This window comes from Mauremys reevesii, linkage group 12, assembly GCF_016161935.1.
Source record: "Mauremys reevesii isolate NIE-2019 linkage group 12, ASM1616193v1, whole genome shotgun sequence".
In the NCBI taxonomy this organism is placed as follows: domain Eukaryota; kingdom Metazoa; phylum Chordata; order Testudines; family Geoemydidae; genus Mauremys; species Mauremys reevesii.
This window is the reverse complement of record NC_052634.1, coordinates 36,140,729-36,158,330: the sequence shown is the minus strand read 5'-3', so window position 1 is coordinate 36,158,330 and position 17,602 is coordinate 36,140,729. Positions and strand designations below refer to the sequence as shown.

General features: G+C 53.4%; 1 protein-coding gene and 4 non-coding genes across 5 annotated transcripts in view; 4 read left to right on the top strand and 1 right to left on the bottom strand.

The window, feature by feature from the left end:
* Positions 1-293: 293 nt before the first annotated feature.
* Positions 294-367, top strand: TRNAI-AAU. The gene has a single exon. It is a non-coding gene; the product is annotated as a tRNA-Ile (tRNA).
* Positions 368-3,109: 2,742 nt separating this feature from the next.
* TRNAI-AAU lies at positions 3,110-3,183 on the top strand. Its single transcript has one exon. It is a non-coding gene; the product is annotated as a tRNA-Ile (tRNA).
* A 1,629-nt stretch (positions 3,184-4,812) lies between these two features.
* TRNAK-CUU lies at positions 4,813-4,885 on the top strand. Its single transcript has one exon. It is a non-coding gene; the product is annotated as a tRNA-Lys (tRNA).
* Positions 4,886-14,683: 9,798 nt separating this feature from the next.
* Positions 14,684-14,757, bottom strand: TRNAT-UGU. Its single transcript has one exon. It is a non-coding gene; the product is annotated as a tRNA-Thr (tRNA).
* Positions 14,758-16,616: 1,859 nt separating this feature from the next.
* Positions 16,617-17,602, top strand: part of LOC120375397 (zinc finger protein 850-like) — a gene marked incomplete at its 3' end in the record, with an annotated part of 37,111 nt that continues 36,125 nt past the window's right edge. Inside the window, exon 1 of the mRNA XM_039496018.1 lies at positions 16,617-16,637. Within this exon, the coding sequence (XP_039351952.1) occupies positions 16,617-16,637 (21 nt within the window). The remainder of the gene's footprint in view (positions 16,638-17,602) is intronic.

The following is a 17,602-nucleotide window of genomic DNA, read 5'->3' as shown; positions in this document are numbered from 1 at the left end:
GGAGGCCAAGCGGGGAGAGGGATGGAGGCCACTGGAGGAGCTGAGTGGGCTGACTGTCCATGGCTTCTAAAAGAAGGGCAAGAGAAGGTCCCGCGGCTGCCTTGCCACTGGAGAATGCGGGCATTGATCCCACTGCCTCTCGCATGCGAAGCGAGCGTTCTACCACTTGAGCTAATTCCCCTACCTTGGCAAATGCTGTCTTGATCCATTCATTCGATAACGGAGGCTACATCGTTCCCCGCGCCAGCCGGTGACTCCTTCCAAAACGGTCAGGCAAGAGAGGGCATCCCGTAGGCCGGCTAGCTCAGCTGGTTAGAGCGTGGTGCTAATAACGCCAAGGTCATGGGTTCAAGCCCCATGCTGGCCACTCGGGGTGCAGGAGGGAGAGGGTGGCTTCTGGTCTTTTGGCTGACTGCTAGGGGTGGCAGAGGCCAAAACCAGGTGGGCCGGGAGCGGGCAAGAGCCCTGCTGGGCGCGGGCGCAGGCGCCGGGCAGGAGGAGGCTCCGGACACCTCCTTGGGCTCTCCTCCCTGGGCTCCTCGCTCTACCTGCTGCCTGAAAGGAACTTGGGCCCGGGGAGGAGACGGGTGAGCCCGGCCGTCTGCCTTCCAGGCTCATAGGAGGCCAGGCTTGAGCTGCCCGCCCGCGAAGCCAAAATCGCAGGCCTGCCGGCTCACCCCCATTTCCACAGACGGTTGACCTGATGGCCCGAATTCTTGCCGGCCGCCAGCTCCACCCAAATGGACCCGATGCCGGATCATGCTCCCCAGCCGAAGCCACAGAGGAAGGCTTAATCCTCGGCACCCCAACCAAGGGGAGAGGCTTCACACTCCGCCGGCGCAGGGTGACCTTTGGGACTTCCCTGGACACCATCCTCCCACTGCCCACAGCCAGACCCCCCAAGCCCACACTCGAGCCCACACCTCCGACAGGAAGGAGCAGGAGGACCACTCCGCCCAGGGGCACCACCACTCAAAGTCAGCTTCACTTGCTTCCTCTTCTACCCCTTTCCTCCCAAGTTATGCGCGCCTCACGGGAGCCGGCCCTGGGAAGACGCAGGCACGGCACTCTGACTGGCGCAAGCCAAACGCCCACACCGAGAGTTTAGCACGGGCTCTTGAGGCACTGGAGGAACCCCATGCAGACGCACTGACGGAGCTAAGCTTTACGGCCAAGGGCCCTACCTGTGCAGAAAGCCAACTTGCTTGTGAAAAAGACGCCTCTTTCGGCTCCCCTTCCAAACTTCCAAATGCCTCCAAATGGGAAAACACACACACTGAAACACCCAAACGGTCCTAAGGCTGGGGCCAGGTGAAAAAGAAAAGCAAGGAAAAGATTTCTAAATGGCCACCCTGCCAGAGTCGTACAGCTCCACAAGTGAAACCCGTGGGAGGGACATTACACAGAAAAGGGGAATGGAAAGCTGCCCAAATTGAGATGCTGTGGAAAGCTACAGCCCCATCGCTACTCCTACTCTGCACACTTCTTGCAACAGCTGATGAACGGCCAGGTGCTTTTCGCATCCAAGCCCACACCAGGGAAAGACCTTGAGAAGCTTCCCGTGGCTTGCCTGGTTCAGCTGGTCAGTGTGTGGCACTCGTGGAGGCAAGATGGTGCAAAGGAGCCCCTGGGTGGCTGTGGGCCTGGGGAGGATGGCTTTTGATTTTTCGGCCTGACCGCTACGGGCAGCCAGGCCAAAAGTCAGATGGCCGGCTCTCCCGTCCACCAGGCTCATCAGGAGCCCTTACTTGACCGGCTCGGAGAATGCGGGCAGCGTCCCCCACTACCTCTCGCATGCAAAGCGAGCGCTCTGCCGCTTGAGCTAATTCCCCGCAGATGGCCTGACTCTCAGGCACCGGGCAAAAAAAGGCAAGGGCTCTGTGGCCTTAAGCAGAACACAGCCTGAAATGGGGGGAAGGAGGGCATGCTAACCAGAGCTGGGGAAGGGGGTCCGAGTCCCAACCACGCTCCTCGGCATAAACACCAATGCTCCTTCCCTGGAGTGTGTCTGGGCTGAGAGTTAGCCCCTGAAACAAGCACCAAGCTTCAGAAGACAACGCAGGGATAGATCACTTGACGATTGCCTGCTCTGGCCATTGCCTCTGAAGCGCCTGGCATCGGTTACTGTCAGAAGACGTGATAGTGGCCTAGATGGACCATCGGTCTCACCCAGGAGGGCCGTTCTTATCTTCACCACTTTCCTCTAACCCAAGCAAAGCCAGAAGCAGGCCCAGCTCAGCAACTCTAGCAGACTCCCTGGCCTCTGGCCCAGCATACAGCAAAACGACCCTGCCTCTGCCAGGATAGACAGCCACCGACTCCCTCTTCCAGACCAACGCAGCCCTTCCCCGCTTTGGCTGTCTCCAAGCTGTCTGCGTGCTTTGCTCTGCTCTGCTCCACGGCTGCCATGCTGCCTGAGATCAGGAGGCTGCGAGGTCTCACGGTCTCAGCTGAGCTGGTATCGCGTGCCACCCCGCCCATCTCCTCATTCCCTTCATGGACCCCTGGGATGTGAGTAATTCTGTATTTGAGTGGCTCTCCCTCCCGGCCAATGAGCTTGGCGTAGACTAGCAGGGAGGGAGGAGGAAAGGGATTGTGCTCCAGTGAGAGCTCAGAAAGAAAGGTGCAGGTCCCCCACTAGAGCCCAGCACAGCAGAGCAAAGCAGAGCAGAGCAGGCTGGAGAATGTGTGTATGGGTCTGACTACTTCTCCCATGCTCTTCCATTTGAGCTAACTTCCCCCAGCTGTCGCCAGCCTCCCAGTCAGCGCAAGGGGGAGAAGGGCCGGGGAGGAAAAGCTTTGTGCTCCGCAAGGGCTGGCTTTTTGGGAGGCCAAGCGGGGAGAGGGACGGAGGCCACTGGAGGAACTGAGCCAGCTGACTGTCCATGGCTTCTAAAAGAAGGTCCCCGCGGCTGCCTTGCCGCTGGAGAATGCGGGCATTGATCCCGCTGCCTCTCGCATGCGAAGCGAGCGCTCTACCACTTGAGCTAATTCCGCTGCCTTGTGGGGTGGTGTCTTGATCCATCCATTCGATAACGGAGGCCACATCATTCCCCGCGCCAGCCGGTGACTCCTTCCAAAAGGGTCAGGCAAGGGAGGGCTTCCCGTAGGCCGGCTAGCTCAGCTGGTTAGAGCGTGGTGCTAATAACGCCAAGGTCATGGGTTCAAGCCCCATGCTGGCCACTGCGGGAGGGAGAGAGTGACTTCTGCTCTTTTGGCTGACTGCTAGGGGTGGCAGAGGCCAAAACCAGGTGGGCCGGGAGCAGGCAAGAGCCCTGCTGGGCACCGGGCAGGACGAGGCTCCGGACACCTCCTTGGTCTCCCCTCCCTGGGCTCCTCGCTCCACCTGCTGCCTGAAAGGAACTTGGGCCCGGGGAGGAGACGGGTGAGCCCGGCCGGCTGCCTTCCATGCTCATAGGAGGCCAGGCTTGAGCTGCCCGCCCACGAAGCCAAAATCACAGGCCTGCCGGCTCGCCCCCATTGTCCACAGAGGGTTGACCTGATGGCCCGAATTCTTGCCGGCCGACAGCTCCACCCAAATGGACCCGATGCCGGATCACGCTCCCCAGACCAAGCCACAGAGGAAGGCTTAATACTCGGCACCCCAACCTAGGGGAGAGGCTTCACACTCCGCCGGCGCAGGGTGACCTTTGGGACTTCCCTGGACACCATCCTCCCACCGCCCACAACCAGAACCCCCAAGCCCACACTCGAGCCCACCCCTCCGACAGGAAGGAGCAGGAGGACCACTCCGCCCAGGGGCACCACCACTCCAAGTCAGCTTCACTTGCTTTCTCTTCTACCCCTTTCCTCCCAAGTTATGCGCCCCTCACGGGAGCCGGCCGTGGGAAGACGCAGGCACGGCACTCTGACTGGCGGAAGCCAAACGCCCCACACCGAGAGTTTTGCACGGGCTCTTGAGGCATCGGAGGAACCCCATGCAGACGCACTGACGGAGCTAAGCTTTACGGCCAAGGGCCCTACCTGTGCAGAAAGCCAACTTGCTTGTGAAAAAGACTCCTCCTTCGGCTCCCCTTCCAAACTTCCAAATGCCTCCAAATGGGAAAACACACACACTGAAACACCCAAACGGTCCTAACGCTGGGGCCAGGCGAAAAAGAAAAGCAAGGAAAAGATTTCTAAATGGCCACCCTGCCAGAGTCGTACAGCTCCGCAAGTGAAACCCGTGGGAGGGACATTACACAGAAAAGGGTTAATAAATAAGGGCTTGTGTATATATAATATAATATACTTATACTATATAATATAATATATATATATATTATAATATATAATCCGAAGTCAGACGCCTTCTCCATTAGGCCATGTGGTCATACAGCAAAAGGCCCTCCAGGCACTTCTTTGGGAAAGGCCGACACTGATGCATCCGACGAAGTGGGGATTCACCCACGAAAGCTCATGCTCCAATACGTCTGTTAGTCTATAAGGTGCCACACGACTCTTTGCTGCTTTTGCAGACACTGTGTTTCTCAGGTCAGCTACTGAGGGGGGCTGAGACTCTCTGGGCACAAGAAGTCGAGTTCCCAGCGACACGTGAGACTTAATTCTCTGGGGCCAGGTGCAGGGCTTTGACAGGGAGGCTCAGGCATGGGGGATTGGGGTGCAGCGGACGGACCGGCAGTCTAGGTGTGGAGATTTAGTCGCACTGAGGCACAGGAGGGAGGAGAAGGAGGAATCCTGCTGACAGGCAGTGGCTGTGCAGAAAAAGAGGAGGGGTTCTGGGGACTTTTTTTGCTTCTCTTTTGCCTGCCTGCTCACTCTTTTGATGAATGGTGAATATGGTTCCCACAAGCCCAGGTAGCTCAGTTGGTAGAGCATCAGGCTCTTAATCTGAGGGTCCAGGGTTCAAGCCCCTGTCTGGGTGCTCAGCTTTTAAGTTGCCTTGTGTGCCTGGAGCCAAATTCTGTTTACAGCAATGTGCGGATTCCCAGAAGCTGTGGCCATTTCCTGAGGAATCAGGAGAGAGGCCACATCCACAGGAGCAGGTGGAGAAAGCGTTCTCTACAATGGTGCTTAGATCCGGATAATCCCCCATGCCTGAGCCTCCCTGCCAAAGCCCTGTACCTGGCTCCATAGAATTACATCTCACTGGGAACTCGACTTCTTGTGCCCAGCATCTCGCCCCCCCTCAATAGGTGACCCAAGAAACACAGTGTCCACCTTTTCCAAAGAAGTGCATGAAGTAGGCATCCACATGGCTTAACAGATAAGGTTTCTGACTTTGAATCAAGAACTTGCGGGGTCAAGTCCCTTTGTGGTTTTGTTGCTGCAGTTTTACCTTCGTGCTGAAAGTCCTGCTCCCTTCAGGGCTGGAACCTCTTCTTGGCTGCTCAGGCCAATGCTCTGGCTTCAGCTAGAGCCCCGGGAAGGAGTTGGGGGTTGGGTGTCACAAAGGCTGGGGCATGAGCCCCAAGTGCTTCCAGTCTCGCCTTTGCCATTCCTGACTTGCCAAAGACAATGGGCAGCTGCCCGGGCTAGAGTGTGGAGCAATTTCCCTCTTCCAAGTGTGCGCCTGTCCCTGTGCTGGAGGGGGGTTGCTACATAGCACCTTGGGAGCCTGGGTGTTTCTCTGCTTCTCGCCAGCTGGGGAAAAGCCTCTTGGGGTAAAATCTCCTGACCCACTGCCAAAGTGAGCACCTGTAGTATGAACGGTCAGAGGCCCACCATGGGGGCTGGCCCTGCTTTCCTACCGTCTTCTGGTGTTAGCCACAGAGCATCAGCAGCCGCCCCACATGCTGGTCTGTGGGTGGCCTTCAGTGGGGGTTTGGCATGGCAGAGAGCAGGCTGGCTGGGTGTCTCTGTGGCTGTCTGAAGGCCACACATAGGCATGGTCCTGCCCTCATCTAGCCCTGCCCTCGGTTGTTCTGTGGTTTATAAGCCTTCCCTCGGAGCTGTCAGCACCAGCCGCCTCTGCTCTAGGTGCCCAGAGGAGAAGAGGTGCTGGGCTCCCGCCTGGGACTCTGCCTCCCTCCTGCCTATCAAGCCTGGTCCTGGCTCTGCTTTCTTCAAGTGCCATGTGAGCAAGAGGAAAAGTGTGGCCACAAGCACCAAACTTGTGGGCATCAGGTGAAGCAGTGAGAATCCCAACCACAGCCATTTCTAGACCCCCACCAAAGACCTGGCTCCAGTGGGGAGGAGTCACCCAGCAGGAGGGAAATGACTCACTCTTCTATAGCTGGAGACAGGAAAGCACCTTGGGCACCAGATCTTTATCACCTGCTAACACAAGGTCCTACTGAGGTTTGAATTCAGATTGCAGGATTCAGAGTCCTGAGTGCTGCCTGTTACACCATGGGACCAGCTTGTGCTGCCTTCTCCAGACATTGGTGACTCTTATAGGGCTGGCTTGTGTAAGGGACTGTTGGCCCTTTACTAAAACTTAGTGGGGGTTTTGGTTGGCTCGTTCCCAGTCCCAATAGAAGGGGGAAGGGTCAATGGGAAATCAGGACCTGGAGACTGACAGTCCCCTGGGGCAATGGTCACCAACTGGTAGGGAACAAGTGAGAATTTGTTAATGGAGAAAAATCCCTGGTGAAAATTGGCAAAGTTGTGCAGATTTTGAAAAGTTCCAGTGAATTTACACATGAAGATACAAACAGAGAGACAAACACACACAAAGAGAATGAGAAAATCACATACTGCACAGGCCCACACAGACATAAACAAAAACCAAACCCACACAGCACACAGAGCCATATACACAAAAAGGAAAACCTCACAAAACATAGAAAGAACAAATCCACACCAAAAATACAGCAAAAGCCCACAACAGGAAACACAAAACCCACATGCCAAAAGAACACTAAGCAAAAAACAATATTCATGCAAAAATCATACACACACCCACAAAACTATGCAAGGCATCCACCAAAATCACACAGGACCCACATGCACATCAACACAACAGATGAAAACCACAACATACAGAAAGCCAGACAGGGTTTGAGTCTCACAGCGAAGAGGGTGAGCACACAGGTGGTTTGGGGAGCAAAGACTGAGGGGGAGTCGGGGGCAGTGGTCTGGGCTCTGCTCGACCCCTCCTGACACAGGCGGCTGGTGGAGAGCAGAGCCTGGGAGATCTGTGGAATCTGCCCTGCTCTCTGTAAAGCAAGGGGACCTCGGTGTCTTCTGAGCTGCAATTGTATTTTCTGCAGGGCAAAATGATTGGCAGAAGCCATTTGCTTAAAGAAAACTAGTGCTGTAGGTGAGGTTTGAACTCACAACTTCAGCATCACTCCACTAAGCACTGTTATTATAAGTCCTGTACATTAACCCACTGCACCTCTGGTGCTTGACTAAAGGTTTTTTCTCCTTGATTCATGGATGACTTAGGGGTTGAGGGGGTTGCATTAGCTAAAACAAATCCATATTAAAGGCTGCAGGATGGCAGCAGCAGAGGTGGGGAGCCTCCTCCCATGTGATAGAGCTGGTTCCCTTTCCGTTGCTGAGGGGAAGGTTGGTGCTTTGAGCCCACCCGGTGCTGGAACGTCCCATGGGTGAGATTAACAAGACTCTTGAAAGGAGAAGAGAGGGGAAGTCTTTTCTATCCCTGCCTAGCTCCATTGGTCTCCTGTGGCCCTTTCGGCTCTCTGCTCCCCTGTTGGGGAGATGCAGAGACAAGCTCCCATCTTAGTGCCTCACTGAGAGGCTGTGTCCCATGGCGTGTGAGGGGGAGAGGGGGAGGGTTGGATTAGGCTCAAGGGGAGAAGGTTTTGTGTGACAGTGTGTGGGGGAGGGGGAAATAAATAATGGAAAACACAGGGGTAGTGACAGTGAAGCCCCGTGTCTGAGTGTTATGACCCTGTGTGGTGCTGCCGTTCACCTTCCCCTCCTATGGGCTCAGCGTTCATTGAATCCAGCATTTTTTCACCTGTCCTCACCACAGAGGTGTCCCACGTGCCTCAGCTACCGAGTGTCCCTCTTAGAGACGCCGAGGACTGGAAGTGATTTCAGCTGCTGGACAGCTCTGCTAGGTCTTTATTGATTTGCACAGGAAAATGCTGAGCGTTTAAATTCATTTCAAACCCCTGCCCCCCTGCTGGGGATTGGGGTGCAGGAGGAGTGCAGGCTCTGGGGGGAGTTTGGGTGCAGAAGGGGTGAGAGGCTGGTCTCTGGGAGGGAGTTTGGGTGGGGGAGGGGTTCTGGGGGGCAGGCTCTGGGATGGAGTTTGCAGCGCCGTAACAAGGGCGAGGCGAGTGAGGCACTTGCCTCGGGTGCGCAAAGTGGGGGGGCGCAGCTCTACCCCGATCAGCGGCGCTTCGGCGGCAGCTCTACCACTGCTGCTTCTTTGGCAACAATTGGGCGGCAGATCCTTCCCTCCAACAGGGACTCAGGGACCTGCCGCCAAAGATCCTGGAGCCGGCCCTTGCCTCGGGCACAAAAATTCCTTGTTATGGCTCTGGGAGTTTGGGTGCTGGGTGCAGGCTCTGGGCTGGGGCAGGGGCGGGGGGAACAGGAGGAGGGGTGGGGTGCAGGCTCTGGGAGGGAGATTGGGGCTGAGGGGTGGAGAAGGAGGGCGTGCAGACTCTGGGAGGTGCCGGCAGCCACTGGAGCGAGCAGGCAGACGCTGCTCAGCTCCGCTTCACTGCCGGGGCCCCTGGGGGGGGCGGCACCTGGGGGCAGCAGGTGGGGCCAAGGGAGTGACCTGGTCCCAAAACTGCTGGAGCCCCACGGGCGAGACCTGGGAAGCAGGACTGCCAGCCAGACAAACACCTTTAAGAGGAGGCGTCCCTCTGCCTGTCAAAAACTGATCTTCCTCCTTCAGTTCAGTGACAGCCTGAATTGTTCCTTATCCCGGCAGAGCCAGAGGACTGAAAGCAGCAACATCACACCCCTGTGTAGCTCACGGGAATGGACATAAACACTCCCTGGTATCTGAGGAGATGTTCAGCTTTGCCCTTGGTCAACTACAAGTCTACAGAGAAAGGAGGTGGTGCCAGGTATAAAGAGTGAAACACGACACATCATAGTTATGCCCATGGTGGCTGCTAAATCTTTTGATGTACTTCTTCTTATCAGCAGTGTATTGTTTTCTCTGGAGTCTAGGCCTTGACCAAGAAATTTGTACCTTGATAAAATAATCGACTGCCCCTGGTGAAGACAATGGACTTGACACCCACTGGGGTGTCCCAACACAGGTACAAGTACTAATAACAGTGGCTGCCTTTTAGCCATAGATTTTAATCAGGGCAATAAATACAAACCCCTGTTAAATCATTTCTCAGCCCGAGTCCTTCACCCACATTCCCTAGAGCATTGGGCCACCATGTGGACGTTTCATTTCTGACCTCAGTTTCACACAGAGACACAATTTCCTTTGCACAGATCCATGAACAGCAAAATCTTCCTGCGTCTCTGGTCTGAGCCAGGGCATTCGATTCCAGTGAACCCTTCTCTCCTGCAATGGCGATGGTCAGACAGAGGGGACGTGGCACATGCATCCCTGCCAGGGAGATATTGGCTCGGCTCTTTCTTTCTGCTGCTTTTGTTAGTCCATGAAACATCAAGGGTGGAATGCAAGGCTGAGTTCACGCACCAGCCCTCAGTGCCCCAGAGAAATCCTGCCCCCTGCTATTGGAACGATGTGCTGGAGATTTGACTAGGAAAGGGACTGTCTGAATTGTCAGAGTGGGAAATGAACAACAATCTACAGCAATGTCGTTCACACAAACACATTCTAATCATGCTCCAACCGGAAGAGAAATGGGCAGGAATTCTGGCTGTTCAGCCTAGAATACACTTACACTGATGCGCAGCCGTGAGTGTGCTGGGGGAGCTGGTCTGAGCAAACAATTTGAAGTAACAATTCAGTGAGAACTTAATCATCATGTAGTGAAAGGGGGATGTATGTCAAGTAGTTGTGGCCAAGTGGTTAAGGGGATGGACTAGAAATCCATTGGGGTCTCTCTGCGCAGGTTTGAATCCTGCCAACTATGCAAGTGCTGTGCTGCTGCTGTTATTACTGTAGTCTTAGTACCTGAGCATCCACAGTGCAAACTGGAGATAAATCTAGTTTCACTCTGTCTACACTTAAAATGCTGCTGTGGCCCTGCTATAGCACTTTGGAGTAGACAGTGACTAGAGGGGTTTTCCCATCACTGTAATACCTACATGGACCGAACAAATTTTCCTTCTATTTAGCACTATCTAACCAGGGCTTAGGTCACCTTAACTCTATGGGTTTGGGGGTGTCACACCCTGAGAGACGTCGCTCTGCCAGTTCAGTGCCCACCGTACACCAGCCCTTAGATCCCTGTTGGTATTTCAATGCAGGCACTGACCTGTGAGAGGAAAACATCAGCTCACAAACACAGAGACTGAATTCCCCACATTTAATCTCGCTGCACTTTCCAGAAAGTCACAAAATTCAATTCATTCTTGCTAGGACAGTGAAAAAATAAGTGACACTAAGTTTTTTGGCTTGGTTAAATAAATTAAGTGTTTAATTAACATAGTAAAAATCTGTACTGATTCCTCTAACTAACACCATAGTGTGAAATAGGAACAGAGACAAAGCTTTTCAGTGACGACCAATTTTGCAAATGATCTTCCCATTATTAATTTCCACGCTGCCCCCATTGGAGGTCTGGGCATCTCCGGTGTCATTGCTCTGCATTCACCTTCCCCTTAGAATTGATCCCGCGCCGTGAGGACGGTAGGTAATTCGATCTAAGATACTTCGACTTCAGCTACGTTATTCACATAGCTGAAGTTGTGTATCTTAGATCGATTTCCCCCCGTAGTGTAGACCAGCCCAGATATCAGTATTAAGAGCCCTTTATATCAATATAAAGGGCTTCGTTGTGTGGAGGGGTGCAGGGTTAATGTGATTTAATGCTGCTAAATTTGATATAAACTCGTAGTGTTGACCTGGTGAGGCTAATCATCTAGTGGAACAAGCTCCGCAAGGGACATGGTTAATTCCCCATCATTGCCCTGTGTAAATGAAGACCGCAGCTCTTGCTGCAAGACACGTGGTGTGAGGGTGTCCCTGTTCCCTCTTCAGAACCTCTGGTACATGGTGTTTCCCTCATCCCAGTTCAAGATCCCCATCATGTGGGTGCTCCCATCCAGGATCTCTGGTGGGTGTCTCTGTCCCCCACCCCATGAACTAGCTCCAGTGTGTGGTTTCCCCTGCCTCCCCTATCCGGGATCTGTGGGTGTCACTGTTCCCCTTTTCAAGATCCGTGTTGCAGGGGGGCATCCCTCCCGCCAAGTAAGAATCCCCAGCGTGTGGGTGCTCCCATCCCACCCTACAGGCTCTGCAGAGGGTGTCTGTATAAAAAGAGACTGTGTCTCACTGTCTTGCCCAGGCTACACTGCAGGAGCTATTCACAGGTGCGATCCCATTACTGAACGGCACGGGAGTTTTGACCTGCTCTGTTTCCAACCTGGGCCAGTTCACCCCTCCTTAGGCAACCTGGGGACCCCAAGCTTCCCCAGGCTCACCATACTGATGCCGAGCGTTGTGCAGACACCCAATTGGCACAGCCCCCTACAGCCCAGAACTCCTGAGCTCAAGCGATCCGCCAGTCTCAGCCTCCCCAGGCGCTGGGATCACAGGCACCAGCCACAGGGCCCGGCTTCTTTCATTGTTTGGCAGCTGGAGCTTTAAACTCTGCTTGTGAGCTCTGTGCCTTGGCCAGACGGGGACAGCCTGGAACTGGGAAATGCTCCTGCTTCCCCCGCCCCCGTCTCATGTCGAGCTGCAGGCGCCGCTGTCCTCCCAGGTAAGATCCCGGATGTTTCGGTGCCCCCCATCCCCTGCCCAGGAGCCCATGTGTCCGGGTACCTCTGCCCCCCATACAGAATCCTGGATGTGTGGGTGTCCATCCCTCTGCAGAGGATCCCGGAGTGTGGATGCCCTTGTCCCCCCCTACAAGATCCTGGGTGTGTGGGTGCCACTCTCCCTCCCAGTAGATCTCTGGTGGGTGGGTCCCTAGGGTGTGAGTGCTCCCATCCCCCGATACAGGCTGGGGGGGGGGGTATAACTGGCTCTCCCTGTCCTGCCCAGGCGGTGCTACAGCAGCTGTTCACATGGGCAGCAACCCCACTGTCACCCTGCAGCTTTAACCTGCTCCAGGGGTGACCTACTTCACCCTCCTGTGGGAGCCCAGGGACCCCGAACTTCCCAGAATCACCTGATTGATGCCGAGCTTAGCACAGACACCGACTCAGCATGGCAGGGAGCTGCCCTGAGCCCTGACAATCAGCTTCCCTCTGCCTCCTGCTGCACAGCGAGGATCCCACGTGAGAGGCTTTGGGCCCAGTTTGTTCAGGAGCGTCCCAGGCTCCAGCTGTAAACTCTGCTGGTCAGTTCTAACCTTTGGCCACACGGGGGCGGCACTAACGGTCCCATCTAAACGCTGTTTGCGTTCGACCCTTCGGATCGCAGATTGTAACCCGCGGGCAGATCTCTGAGTGCAGCCAAATCCTTCCCCAAACTAAACATTTAAGCAGAAGCTCCCATTGGAAAGATCAGGATTTTTGCCTTTAAAAACAAGGAGAATGTCTGCAGTGAGAGACTGAAGAAGCTCAATTGATTTCATAGACTGGAGGCTAAGAGGCGATATAATCACTGTTTTAAATACGTTTGACAAATTCCCAGAGGGGGGAATATGTGATTTAAAGGGTTCTTTAATTCACCAGACAAAGATTGAACAAGACCCCTTGGCTTGTAGTCAATGCCAGAAACTCACCAAGATTGAAACTGTCTTGCTTGAGTCCTCTTTGATGTTACTTTTTCTCTTCAGGATTTTCCCTTTCCTCAGAAGGGTCTTTTTGTGTGTGGGTTTGAAGGGGCAACTTCCTGACAGCCCCTCTGTCCTTGCAGGCTGGAGGAATAAAGGCCTCTGGGCATAGAGCATGTTCCTCCCCTGCACACACACACACATACAAACACACAGAATATCCCTAAGGAATTAGAATCACCTGCTGCCTTCCCCTGTCCTGCTGGATCCCCAAATGAAGATGCTCTTCAGCCCAAACCCATGTCCCCTCTTTTCCCAGTGCCCCTCAATCCCAACCCTCAGTCCCTCCTATGCTCACTGCTCCTCACTCCCAACCAGAGCCTGCTCCTCTTCACCCTTCTCCTCTGTCCCAACCCACAACCCCCTCCTATTCCCAGTGCCCCTCAATCCCAACCCACAGGCCCCTTCTCCTCACGCTGCTCCTCAATCCCAACCCACAGCTCCCTCCTTCCCTCCAGCAGCAGATGCTTCAGACCCCCTCAGGAAGATTTTCTTGTAAGGTTTCATGTATGAGTCTGCATGTGGATTTTACAGTATGTTGGAAATATGTTGTGTTGCCGAAATGATCACTTTTGGCTGGTGTTGGATTCCCAGTCTCCTTGTTATAGGGGCAGGAGAAATAAAGGGTTGTTATCCTTGTTGTGTGAATCGAGGGCAGCACAACTGGGCTTGGCAGACCCTGATAGAGGGACTCACCCTCAATTCAATAGCACTTGCTAGGCAGGGGACATACGGTGCTTTCTTATTTTCCCCCTTTTCCACCCAGGATGGCAGGTGAACTCTACAGAGGCATCTCTGGGCTTGCACTGACTAAGGACAACAGCTGTGAGTGGGGTGCAGAAAGGGGATGTCTCATGTTAAAGGACTTTTGGTTGCTGGACTTACAAACCGTAGGGAGAAGGACACTGCCCAGCTTATCTGGGGGATGGGTCTTTCCCTCGTGGTTTATGTTTATGTGTTGGGGCTGCTGACATAACTTCTACTAACCCTGGACTTACATTGCAGTGTAGACATATCCTGAGAGAGCATCTATACTGTGAAAAAATCCCACTGGCCTGGATGGTCTGATTTGGGCTCCTGGGGCTCAGGTTGTGGAGCTAAAAACTACAGCGTAGACATCTGGGCTCAGACTGGAGCCCAGGCTCAGAGACCCTCACCCCTCGTGGGGTCTCGGAGGCTGGGCTGAAGCCCAAGTGTCTACACTGTAATTTTATAACCCTGCAGCACAAGCCCCACAAGCCTGAATCAACTGACCCAGGGTTTGAGAATAGTGACGTGGGTGTGTTAATGGCAGTGTAGACATAATGCTAGGCTATGTCCACACTGCAATGAAATACCCACGGCTGTCCCGTGCCAGTGCAGGCTCCCAGGCTAGGGCCGTGGGGGTGGTAAATTTGCAGTTTAGACATCTCGGCTCAGGCTCAATACCGGGCTCTGGGAGCCCTCAAGGTTGGGAGGGAGTTTAGCAAGCAAACAAGGTAGAACGGCAGTGGAGTATTACCCTGGACTCAATGGCATTTCTCCATTGGTCTGTCTGCTTTGGGGCAGGGACAATAAAATGTCCTGCTGCATTAGTTATTTCAAAGGGCGGTTTAGGATTTTCATTCTCACACACGGTGCACAAAGCAGGACTCAACCCTCGGTGTAAACTAAATGAGCCGCCCACAGGTTCTGCCAGCCACAATGAGCCATTCCGTGTGAGAGCCCAGACCTGCCCCTGTCCCAGAGGAAGCGGGATCATCTGTGACAGGCTGGAACACTGATCTATCAGCTCTTAACTCCCAAACTTTCAGTAAGTCTGTTATCAGTGCCTGTGAGTATAATTTAAACAACTATGCTGGGCTGGACCAAAGAGCTCTGTGTTTTGTCCTCCCGCAGTAGCCAATACCAGGTTGCCCGAGAGTTAGTCAATAAGGCACCACTGGGAATTGAACCCAGGATCTCTTGCTTACAAGGCAGGTGCTTTAACCAGCTAAGCCATGGTGCCTGCCTGTGGCAGCAACACACTGTCTGCCCACACCTGACTCCCTGCCAACCCCACTGGGGCCTGACAAGCTTTGCTTGTGTTTGGATTCTGCAAAGCAGAGCAGCAGGTGAGGTTTTCCTTGCAAGCTCTGTGTGTGTGTGTGTGTGTGTGTGTGTGTGTGTGTGTGTGTGTGTGTGTGTGTGTGTGTGTGTGTGTGTGTGTGTGTGTGTGTGTGTGTGTGTGTGTGTGTGTGTGTGTGTGTGTGTGTGTGTGTGTGTGTGTGTGTGAATCTTTGGCCAGGTCTGCACTACAAGGTTACTTCAGCATCATTATATTGCTCAGATGTGTGAAAAACACACAACGCTCCCTCGGTCAGCAGTTTTTGGCTGGTGCACACACTGCAATGCCACGTCTGGCGACAAAATTGCCCTGTTTTGGTAACAAAATAAAACCACCTCGACGAGAGGCCTAGTGCTTTTTGCAGCAAACTTAAAGTGACAAATGTCAGTGTAAATGCTGCTAGTCATTATATCACTATAACTGGCCTCCACCAGTATCCCACCACATCTGCCGTGAACTCGCCTGCCCTGCATTCCTGCTACAGAGCCATGGGCCCCTCCCCTTTCATAGCTCCAGAAAGTTCTGACAGCTGAGCCACTATCTATACCGGGATTAGCTTGATAGAACTGCATTGCCAGCCTAAGTAATGTAATTACACCAACCTAATTTTGTAGTGTAGACCTGTCCAAAGAATCACACACAAACCTTGGGAGCAAAACTTCATCTGCTCCTCTGCTTTATAGAATACAAACATGAACAACACTTGTCAGGGCCCAGTGGGGATTGGCAGAGAGTCAGGTGTGGGCCATCTTTATCCCAGGAGAGATGGACTCTAAGGGTACGTCTCCATTGCAGTGTAAGCCCAGGTGTGGCAGGCTGTGCTCAGAGCAGCACCTGGAAGCCCCATATTCACCACTCTCATATAATGATGAGATGGTTTGTACAAAGTCTGCCTTGTGATGTATCATTTCAAAAGTCTTGATCTGTTGAACATTAATATCTTGTTGGATTGTGTGTGCTCGCATTGGTTGGGAAGTTATGAAGTTTTGCTCTGTGTGCATTACTGAGATATGTTATGAGGTTGAGAAATGCCCCCCACCAGCCTTTCAGGTGTGACAAGGGAGGAGCCAGACTCGCTGCTGGCCCATTGAAGGGATCCACACTCCCAAGGACTAGCCCAGGAACCGTGTACAATGCAGACTTCTCCGAGATAGCACAGCGGCAATGGACACTGCTTGACTCACATCGTAGCAAAGGAGCTTCCTAGCAAGTTGGAAGAAACTATGAAAGAGGGGAAGAGACATCATGACTTGGCCTCTCTTCCCCACAACTCAGCAGCTGGAAACACACCAGGAGGACAAAGACTGAACTGAAATGATTCAGAAATCAGAAGAGAATAATAACAATAATACTTGCAAACCAAAGTCCCCAAACAGACTAGTATTGGTTTTTCAGCAGAAAATTTTCAGTTTGGGAAATTTTGTTTTCTCAGTCAGAGCTTGCCAAGGGAAGCAGGGAGAAAATGTTTGAGTTGCCTCCTTCAGAGCAGCTTGGCCTAGACACTAGCTCTGGTTCACCGCTCTGGCCTTGCTCGGGTTGATGGTATTTTAATAATTTGGGCAGGTCCCAGGGTGTTTGGGGGAGATGATGAGGATGTTACCTTTTGAGATAAAAACTAAGAAATACAGCACTAGAGAATTTTTTTTAAGAAATCTGGGATTTAGACATTTTATTTAAAGCAAGGGAGTAGTGAGTTTCTGAGAAGGTTTTTGTTTGCAAGAAGCAACATTGTACAATCTGTCATTGTACCAAAGGGGGAGATGGTTGTCTACAAAGAAGGGGTAAAGACTAAGTGCATCCTATGAGGATGGGATCCAAACCCATGTGTGTAGAGCACAATGGATTAGCAGTCCATCACCTTAACCACTTGGCCATCTCAGCTGAGCTGTTAGGAAAGAGACAGGAGGAGAAATCTAAGGCCAGCAGAGCTAGGGACAATAATGAGTTTGTAAATACTAAGTGGAAGCAGGGGCTGAATGAGCTCCCCCCTCGCATCTAGTGAGGAGCTGGGGGAAAGACTTCAGGAACAGACCGTGTTTGCACAGACACACCTACTCTGCCTAGCTATGCAGCATGATGGGGCCGCTTCCCCCAAATGACCAGTTTTGGCTGGTGGCGGGTTACAAATCACTTTAGGATTGAGTGGAATGAAATGTTATTATCCTTCCTGCATGAGTGAAGGGCAGCAGAACATACCTAGTCTGTCCTGATGGAAGGGTGGGTGGATGGGTGAGGAATAGCTTTTATTGGACTTCATAGAAGTGATTGAGAACGTCACCCTAAAACAGTGGTCCCCAAACATTTTACACTGTGCCCTCTTATCCCTGGCTGTGGCCCCTCAGAGGCCGCAGTCAAGAACCGAGGCTGGGAGTGGGGCTGTTGCTTGCTGGGGAGAGGGGTGCAGACAGGGGTAAGGGGGTGGAGGCCGAGCAGGGAATCAGAGCCCCAGGCTGAGGGTGGGGTTGGGGAAGAGGTGGGGCTGAGTGCTGCTCCCTCCATGGGGGCTGGCTCGGGCCCTGAGGTGCCCCCATGAATGTTCCTCTGTGTCCCCCTAGGAGTCATGCCCCACATTTTGGGGACCACTGAACCCTACTCACTAATCAGGGGCTAGTGATGCCAAAGCCCAGGGAAAGGGAGAACAAGTGCGGGGCCCCCAGCACTGGAACCATGTGAAGGGGCTGCAGGAGAGGGGCAATGGCTGGTGGCACAGGGAGTTAAGGGCAAAGGGGGCACAGGAGGGGCAGGA